The following is a 9,629-nucleotide window of genomic DNA, read 5'->3' as shown; positions in this document are numbered from 1 at the left end:
GAAAATCTTATTCTGTTCATTCTCCCAAGAAAAGAAAGAAAACAAATGAAAGAATAAGAACATAAGAAACATAAACACATAAACATATATACCAATAAATTAAGCAACAACAACAGATATCTTTATCTATCTTAGATACAGTATAGCCCATATCTTCTGAATGTTTTGTCAGTGGTTCTTTCACTTTGATGCGAATTTTATTGAAATATGGATAAGTTAATTTTAATGAAATATTTACTTGCAATTTGTGTTTTCAAGTGAGGGGAGAGCAGACCGATCCAAAGATCAATTGTGGCATTACAAAGGGTAGTACTGTATCACTATTGGAGTGATACTATCGTGATGGATATTTTTCAGTTGTCTTCTATTATAATTTATTTTAACATCATTATGTGGGTTTTTTTGTGTTGTTGGTGTTGTCACATTGTCGATATTGTTTCCACACTGAGGGAATGAGTCCTTTGACGCAGGGAAATTTTTGAGGGGCAAAAAGCCAAAGAATATGAATGAGAAACATTGTTTAGTTATGTTGCACTATTGATTACACTTTGCTCAAACAATTGCATGGATTAAAAGAGAAGAATAATAGTATTATCCTGTGAGTAATGTTACAAGCACAGTAACAAGTATCTGTAACAGAATCAGCAATTCTCGCCCTATATTCACTTCGTATCGAAGTTGGAATTGATGCAAAAAAATTGCAGTATCTGGAAACCCTATTTTCAAAGTGGTGCACCTGCTCGCTTTAGCCCCGCCCCCTCCAACTGGACTACGCTACCCATGGTGCACCCCTATCTCCCTGCTGCACCAGTCCTCCTCACACACTTGCAGAACCAGTTGGTTTGGATGAGCGGCTCCTCTCATTGTGAGTGTGTGTTACCGCTGCTGCGCTGTTGTAGCCTAGTGTCAACCTACGCCGAACGAGAGACGACGAAGAAGAAGAAAAAGACATACCCCCCACCCCCAACACACACCTCCTACCTCCAGCTTCCTGGCTGCTTCCAATTGGCCTCTCCGCCCCTCCTGGGCGGGCGTCATTGGCTTCCAGCCTTGCCAGTCAGCGTCGCCCTCCTTCCCCAGCCTTGAGTTGTGTGGAGAGCAGCAGCAGCAGCAACAGCTCGGAAACATCTGGCCGCCGCAGAGTGCTCGACTCCCCGCGTCCCTGCCCTGCCTGCCCGCGCACGTCCGTCCTCGACAGCCTGTTATGGAAATGAGCCCAAAGTCCGTCTAGTCGACTGGGGGAAGACACGGAGGAGACGGCGCACCGTGCTGCCTGTAAGTGTCGCTTCTTCTAATACGAGAGTCCGATTAAAAGAGGCTGGAGGAAGGGGGTAAAAGTAGCTAAAGCTTCCTTAGCATGGCTGTGTGTTGCTAAGTGTTAGCTCTCCTTTTTAGCAGCTGTTGTCATAGCACCAGGGGCCTAAGCAAGTACTACACCGCAAATAGCTCAACAAGACAGATGCTTTTTTGTCATCGCCTGACTTTTGTTAGACGCCAAGGCTTCCAAGGGAGCTGCTTTTTGCTCTTTTATACGTATGTATTTTTATTTATTGATCGTGTTTTTGTTTTGTGTACCCCACCTCAACACTTTGCTTTCAAGTTTTGTCCCCGTATTCGTCATGCTATTCTTCAAATAACACGAACATCTAAAGACAAAACAAAACAAAAAAAAAAACAAACTAAAATATACTCCCCAATTTAACACTGTATACCTGTGACAGCTGTGTGTAAGTAAAAACAACAAATGAAAATGTAAGTGATTTATAGAGGCATGAAAGGGACACCTGCAGCTAACTAATGTGTATCATAACAAATCATCACAATAGTACATTTAAAAAAGTGTTTACAGGCATAACAAAAGTGAATCTTGAGAGAACAGTGTAAATTCAACAGCAGAGAACCTATTTGCCTTCCATCATTCATAGAATGTGGGGAAAAATACAAATAGAATTGTTGTTACATTGAAGGCCTTCTGCAGCTGTTAAAGTGTCATAAAGAGCATAACCATGTAATCCTTGTTTACCGGCAGAGCAAAAAGTGTATCTTGTAATAAAATAAGTAAATATACATCATGAATATATTATATCTATACAATTTTCAGTCAATTATGTATTATTTTATTAATGAACAAGCTCTCCACAAAGTGTAATCCCTTTACTATTTCACATGAATACTTACATGGTAAACGCAGTTTTGCCTTTCATAATTGATAGGATGTTTAAAAAAAAGAAAAAAAATTGTGTCTACCTTCTGTCTTTACAACTTTATCCAAGCGCTATGAAAGTTTTTATGCTCTATAGTATTAGTAACAAGAACATGCAGAAATTAGACCTAAGTTATATCCCTGAGGTTTTCACTAATAATCCAAAAAGTCTGACTTTGTTGGCTTTTATGCTCATTAGGTTCCTTATTGCTTGTTTATATTTTTTTGTTTCCATTGTATCATAGCCGGTCTTGTTACTTGTCCGAGGGTGGTGGCGGTGGGGGGATGTTTGGACAAACGAATGAATGAGCGAATGAATACAAGACGAGGCTGTGGCGCTGAAGCGTAAAGAAGTAGAAAACAATATCAGCTGCGTGCGTCTGTTGGTTGCAAATGGGTCTTTGTTTGCTGTTGCTGGAAAGATGAAAAGCTATGAGAAAACAAGTTATTTTAAGTGATGTAAACTTATTTTTCTGTGCGTGAACTAATTTTTCAACAAAAAAACCCCCAAACCGCTCCGCTGCTGCTGCTGTTAGTCATTCATGTTGTTTCCCAGCCAGAGAACGAAAAGGAGAGGGGGGAGAGAAATGGGGGGGGGCGACAAAGTTGCGTGGTGTTGGTTAAAATGAAAGAGGAGTCTGGTGGCAGGAGTGTAGAGGAGGCAGCATATGGCTGTAGAAAGAGCACAGCTGGAGGTAGCATCTCCATCTGAGGATGATGTCAGAGCAGCTGACAGGCTGCCATCCACCCCTCCCCGGCCCTTTATTGTGAGGCAGCCTGGGAGTTAGTGCTCTGTGTGTGTGTGTGTGTGTGTGTGTGTGTGTGTGTGTGTGTGTGTGAGCGCCAGTTAGGAGGAGGAGGAGGTGGGAGGTGGTATCTCGTTCCCCCTCCAACATCTCCACCACTTTGCATCTGTCCCTCGCAGTTTGAACAGTGAGCTTTTTGTGTGTGCGTGTGTGTGCGCGCGTGTCTTCTACCCACTCGTCGACTCAAGAGCGGGCGGGCGGGCGAGCAAAGCCGAGCGAGGCGAGAGAAGAGAAGGAAGAGAAGGAAATAGAAAGAGCAGCAGCAGCAGCAGCAACGGCTTCTCAGCCACAGTGGAGTTAATCAAGTTGATGCGTACCGCTGCAGGTATGGTCTCGTGTAACTCTTGTGAGTGTGTGAGTGAGTGTGTGAGTGAACGGGGAGTAGGAGATGTTTGGGCAATGAGTTGTGGCTCGAGCGTGGACTAGAAGCAAGATTATTTAAAGTTAGGACCGACATATTGAATGTTGCTCTTTTTCAGTCATTTAAGTGATTTGGTTTGAGTTCTCGAGAGTTTAACGAGTAAATAATCAAAATGAAGTGTTATTTAATCCCAGTAATCAAACTTGTTAAGGCGGGGGTTTGTGTTAAAGTCACTGGAAAGCATGTGCGGGTGCCTCTAGCCGGCCCGGAGTAGAGGAGACTAATTTAGAAGTTGCAGATTTGAGCTGCCTGAATTGGCTAGACAGCTGTAATCGCACTCCCTCCTAGTCTTAATCTCTTTATCTGGCTAGCAGCTGCCATATGGCCCCCGTCAGCTGGATCAGATGTGGCTAAGCCTCCATCGCTGCCTGCCTGTCCATCCCAGCCTCACGTCTTTCTCTTAGCGACCCAGCCGCCCCTCCTCTCGCCAAGTTGACAGACCGGGGCCGGGTTGGTTCGGGACTGTGATGCCCACCACCCACTGCTGCCGGCTCTTCCCCTACTGCCGCCGTCGCTGCCGCTGCTGTCTTTATTTTTAGCCATCTTTAAGGATTAGGATTGATGCTGTGACGAGCAGGGCACTTACAGTGATTGTATTGTAAATCTTCTCTTCTTCTGGGCAGACGGGGGGGGGGGGGGGGGGGGGGGGGGGTGAAGGAGGGCGAGGGGAGGGGGGTTGCGAGGGCAGCTCCGCCGATGTGCAAGGTTTTTCTCGTAAGACTACGACGGGAGGGAAGGTGTGCGTGAGTGAAGGATAGAAGTGGTAGACAAGAGTGGGGGGAGATAGAAGGAAGGAGGGGCAAGTTCACCCTTGTCCCCGTAAGCCCCCCCCCCCCCCCCCCCCCCGCCCCCCCTCCTCCTGTCCATTCCCCTCCCCTCATTAAAAGTAGTCTGAACAAGAGTACACACTCTCGTCCATTCTTGCGAAGGCTTCATTCAAATGAGGCCATTTAACTGTTTAGCCTAACGAGCGTCATGTATTTTCTCAGGCGGGACAAACCGACTTGGCTAACAGGTGGGACCTCATCGCTTCGCATTTCACCCTGTCACTTTTATTCACTTTTCAGCAAATTCAGCTTTTCCTAAAAGAGTGCCGCTGTATTATTTTTTTTTGGGTGGGGGGGGGTTTACAAGGACGTTTAGTTTTGACTTTGTGGAGGTGGCAGCCAAGCAGGAAGGTAGGCAGGTGTGTGTGTGTGTTTGTTGTGTACGTGAGGACAGCGTGTACAGCTGAAAGCCGGTTACCTAAAAGGGCCGTGCCAGGCCAGGCCAAAGTGGGTTAATAAAAATAACCAGCGTAGGAGCAGCGACAGTCCAGAGTGCAGGCAGAGGAGGCAGAAAGATGCATCACTGCTGCACTACTTTGCCACCAAAACTCCTGCTGTGTGCACTACTGCTTTATTACAGCATACTTTATTACCGTGATTGTGTGCAGGCTTTTTATTATTTCCTCATTGTTATTTACACTCCCGCATAGAGACTAGTACAGTATAACAGCTTTTTGCATATGCTGCTAAAAATACATCCAATTGATTTGGACTGGATGTTTTGTCTCCTCTGGTTGTGATTTTTCTTTTTTACCTGGTTATTTTTGAGGTTTCCTATATATTTTTTTTAATCTTCTGTGCCGCGTTTGTTGTCGTCTCATCTGCACTTTGTTTGCGCCATATGTGTGCTTGGCATCCGTCTCCTGCGCTTTCTCTGTTTAGCGCGTCTTTTAATTGGCCTCGCTGGAGATCATTTTGCTCGCCTAAATTTTGTTGGTGTTAGCGCACACATTTATGTGACAATGACGAGCTTGATCTGGAGCTTAATGAAGTCTGTTGTCTTGGAATGATTCTCTAATTCTTGGTCTATCCATTCACGCAAACGTCAATTAAAACCCATTAAATGCGTCATTATAACCCTAAAACAGCTTTGTACTCTGTCTTGGCTTGCTTTCTGACATTGCGTTCGTATGTGCAGGTTATGAGGACAGCAGGATGGAGTTCCCCGACCACAGCAGACATTTACTCCAGTGTCTGAGCGAGCAGAGGCACCAGGGCTTCCTGTGTGACTCCACGGTTCTGGTGGGCGATGCCCAGTTTCGAGCGCACCGCGCCGTCCTGGCCTCGTGCAGCATGTACTTCCACCTCTTCTATAAAGACCAGCTGGACAAGCGGGACGTGGTGCACCTCAACAGCGACATTGTGACGGCGCCTGCATTCTCCCTGCTGCTGGAGTTCATGTACGAGGGCAAGCTGCAGTTCCAGGATCTCCCCGTAGAGGACGTGCTGGCCGCCGCATCCTACCTGCACATGTACGACATTGTCAAGGTGTGCAAGAAGCGGCTGAAGCAGAAGGCCACGGCGGAGGCAGACAGCACGCGCAGGGAGGACGACGGCGGCTCCAGTTGCTCCGACAAGGCAGACAGTCTCTCGGACGGCTCCACAGGGCGACCCGCCACCGCTGACCTGCTGCACAGTGATGAAGAGGAAGAGGGGAAGACTGAAGGAGGACCGGGGCTGTGGTTGAGGCTGCCGTCTGCCGACAGACCGGGGACGCCGGCCATGGCCACGACCAGCCCGGGTCACTGTGAGGCGGAGCCGCAGGCCGGCGAGGGGCTGGCAGAAGGCACCAAGCTGCTGTCCCCGGCTGGAAGCCCCTCTAGCTCCACCGGATCTCTCTCCCAGAAGTCTCACCGCTCTGCAGGCTCCCGAGGACACCGTGGCAGGCGGGTGTCCAACGACGCCGCTGACTGCGTCCTGGACCTGTCAGTCAAACCGACAGCTGGCAGTAACCACAGCAACCACCACCCGACATTTTTCAGTGGTGCAGCCACGCCAGACAGCCTGCAAAGCCCGTTGGCGGTGAGGGTGAAGGTGGAGAGGGGTGTGGCTTCAGACGAGGATGAGGACCTAGGGGGTGGGGACTATGAGATGGAACACAGCGGCATCGCCAAGGCTACGGCTCCCAGCGCCAACGGAGGCTTGACCCACCATGGGGTCGGGGGTCCTCTGTCGGTCCAGAGGAGGCTCGGTTTGGAGGCACACCTGTCGGCCCTCCGAGAGGCGTCGCTGGCGTCCGAGCTGGATCGCGATGAGAAGGCCCCCTCTGCCACAGACAACGAGGACATACTCGGTGGCGAGAGCGAGCGAGCCCAGGCAGAGGCGGCCAGCATGGACAGCACGCTGCTGCCGTACGTGTCCAACATGCTGTCGACGCCGCACACGCAGATCTTCATGTGCCCGCTGTGCAACAAGGTGTTCCCCTCGCCGCACATCCTGCAGCTCCACCTCAGCTCCCACTTCAGGGAACAGGAGGGCATCCGCTCCAAGCCTGCTGGCGACGTCAACGTGCCCACGTGCACCATCTGCAGCAAGACCTTCTCCTGCATGTACACGCTCAAGCGCCATGAGCGCACACACTCCGGCGAGAAGCCTTACACCTGCACCACCTGCGGCAAGAGCTTCCAGTACTCACACAACCTTAGCCGCCACGCCGTGGTGCACACGCGCGAGAAGCCGCACGCCTGCAAGTGGTGCGAGCGCCGCTTCACGCAGTCGGGGGACCTCTACCGGCACATCCGCAAGTTCCACTGCGAACTGGTCAACTCGCTGTCGGTCAAGAGCGAGCCGCTGGCGCTGCCCAACGTCAGGGACTGGGCCATCGAGGACAGCTCGCAGGAACTGTGGAAGTAGTGGCGCGCTAGTGAAGTCCTTTTCAACATTTAGGGGGTTGTTTAATGAGTCATGTTCTTGTTTGTTGCAAAAATCTCATTCAATTGCACTTTAATAGCACATGAAAATGTTACTACTGAGTTCTTCATCAAGTAAAGGGGGTTTTGGTTTTATTCTGGATTTTTATTCAGAGAAAGTTCAGAGAAGGTCGTGCCTGTTTTGAAGGTTGTTTTTTTTAATGGTATTATTTAACTTCTTGTGTTTCATTTCACAACACTCCGACTCGGACAGACGCCATGCTCCACAAGAAAACAAGCATCACGATACGCTAAACGGGTATCATGATACCGCCGCACACACTTTGAAGAAGCGTGTGTGTGTGTGTCTGTGTGTGTCTGTATGTGCACGTATGTGAGTGTGTGTGTGTGTTAATTAGATGTTCCACTGGCACGGAGGCGCAGCTAGCGCCGTGGTGCGTTCAGGGCGAGTCGAACGACTGACAAACTGATGGCACTCATGCAATGCACAGCCTCCTTTTTATTTTTGATTATTTTATTCACTTCCAATCAATTTGAAGTATTTTCTAAAAAATTTACAAATTATTCTAATTATTATTATTGTTATTAATTATGAATGAATAGATTTGTTTTTTCTGGCATCTAGCTGGCAGTCTTTTTAAACATTGTTGGAGAAGTATTTAATTTAAGGTTGTTGTATATTGTTCTGCTATAGTTTTAATTCTTTTTTAATTATTATAATTATGAATAATTTCATTTTGTTACAGTTCTGATTTTATTTTATTTTTTTTTTTGGTAACGGGACCTGCTGTTGCTGCATGACGTCCAGACTTGTATATTTAAAAAAAAGAAATGTGAATTTGCTGTGTTACTGTACACATAGTTATTGATCAAATATTTGACAATGGGCTCCTTTTTTTTTTTTTTTTTAGCAAAAAAAAATCCCATTATTTTCTTTGTGAATACTACTCCAGAGTGACGTCTGTTGCAAACCTGACTATGGTGGCTGGGGAGTGGTATGCATGGATTTAATTTATTATTATTTTTTTTTTAGTCATTTGTCTTAAAACATTGGGGGGAATTTAGCTTGACAGTGAAAAGGTTTCGCGGGAATGCGATGACGCTTTTGAAGCCTGTGTCTATGTGCACTGAGTGTTTGTGTGTGTGTGTGTGTGTGTCTGGTCACCAGTCAGTACTGAAGTTTTTCATCCTCCCCGCTTCTTCAGTTTTATGTTGTGTCCCTGGCCTTCTCGGAGGGCTCTGCCGGTCTGACGAGGACGGTCACATGACACCAACATGGCCGAAGGATGAGAATCGGGGGGTGGGGTGGGACTGTCCTGCTGAAAAAGTAGAAGGGTCAGACATGTTTAATGTGTGTGTGTGTGAAAGCACCTTTTTAAGCTAACAAAAAAAAAAAAAGACATGAAAATGAGATGTTTGCTGGAAAAGATGCCTTCAACTTCAACATTTGTGACTGACAAATGTCATCTTGGGATCAAAACTAGTTTTCAAAAATTATTTGTGAATGTTGGTTTTTACGTTGAATTCAAGTGGTGTGGAAAGATTTTCAAAGAAATGGTCAAGCGTTAATACAATCCAAAAAAAAGGACTTGCTGAACGCTCCACAGCCCTCAGAGATGTGTGTGTGTGTGTGTGTGTGTGTGTGTCCTCCCCATCCATGCATCCATCCTGCTGCAGTTTGCATCATCACTACTGCTTTTTTTTCTTCTAATATATTTCTGGTTGTACTTGACCGCCTTAAACTGCTGTAGTCCAGGCTGATTATTCCTCTTTTTGTTTTATTTTTATTTAATTCTACTTGTAATAATTTATTTCCGAAGCATGAGTGGTGTCAAGCGCTCTGGAGGCTGTGAACTATATAACCACACTCATCTTTCTTTCTTTTTTTTTTTTTTTTTGCTGTGTTTACTTGAAAAATAAGTGTGTGTGTTGGGGGGGGGGGGAAGAGTTGTTTTAATTTTAAGTAAAATATAAAAATGTCTTAGACAGTTTGTGGGTGTAGAAGGGGAGGTGGGCGGGTTTTAAAAATGACTTTTTTCGATTAAAAAAAGACAATCACCATCAAACAAGCAGATTTCTTCAGATATATTTGCTCCCCGTTGAGATTAAATACTTTCTTTTAGCTTCTGTTGTTTTTTGTTTTGTTTTTTTCAAAAATTTCAGTCAGATTTAGTCATTTTTAGCTTTGACAATCATAGTTTGACTTTTTTTGTGGTGGTTGTTTTTCTCAAGGGGAGTGAATTTGAATTGTGTTTAGTTTTGTAATTTCCGGTGTGCTGTTGTTGACATTTTTTAATTGTGTGCAAACTGCAATAAATTATAAGACTCTTGACAATGGACCTCCTTGTGTTTGAAGCTTTTTTTGTGCTATCTTTGACCTTGAAGGCATCACTAAGCATTCAAATGAGCATCATAGTAGCGATTGTACAAGTTAGCACATGTTCAGAGGGAGCATTAAAGGCTCCAGAAGGGCCGACGAGGGAGGTTTTGGCATGGCAGCGA

The 9,629-nt window shown here is 46.3% G+C and overlaps 1 protein-coding gene across 4 annotated transcripts; it reads left to right on the top strand.

Annotated features, from left to right (window-relative positions):
* The first annotated feature begins 872 nt into the window (after positions 1-872).
* Positions 873-9,466, top strand: zbtb18 (zinc finger and BTB domain containing 18). Of its 4 annotated transcripts, none has more exons than XM_054799532.1 (2): positions 873-1,275; positions 5,396-9,466. In XM_054799532.1, exon 2 carries the CDS (start codon positions 5,413-5,415, stop codon positions 7,108-7,110), a length of 1,698 nt encoding a protein of 565 aa, XP_054655507.1. In that variant the 5' UTR covers positions 873-1,275; positions 5,396-5,412; the 3' UTR covers positions 7,111-9,466. The 4 variants fall into 4 exon arrangements, with proteins under 4 accessions (XP_054655507.1, XP_054655506.1, XP_054655504.1 ...); XM_054799531.1 differs by lacking the exon at positions 873-1,275 and adding an exon at positions 3,014-3,334; XM_054799529.1 differs by lacking the exon at positions 873-1,275 and adding an exon at positions 4,283-4,445.
* The last annotated feature ends 163 nt before the right edge of the window (positions 9,467-9,629 follow it).

This window comes from Dunckerocampus dactyliophorus, chromosome 14 (genome assembly GCF_027744805.1).
Source record: "Dunckerocampus dactyliophorus isolate RoL2022-P2 chromosome 14, RoL_Ddac_1.1, whole genome shotgun sequence".
Taxonomy (NCBI): domain Eukaryota; kingdom Metazoa; phylum Chordata; class Actinopteri; order Syngnathiformes; family Syngnathidae; genus Dunckerocampus; species Dunckerocampus dactyliophorus.
This window is presented reverse-complemented; position numbering and strand designations above follow the sequence as displayed.

Coding starts and splice junctions, on each gene's coding strand:
- zbtb18 (XM_054799529.1), top strand. CDS start 4,406: ATGTATTTTCTCAGGCGGGACAAACCGACTTGGCTAACAG. Junction 4,446..5,395: donor CAAACCGACTTGGCTAACAG/GTGGGACCTCAT, acceptor TCGTATGTGCAG/GTTATGAGGACAGCAGGATG.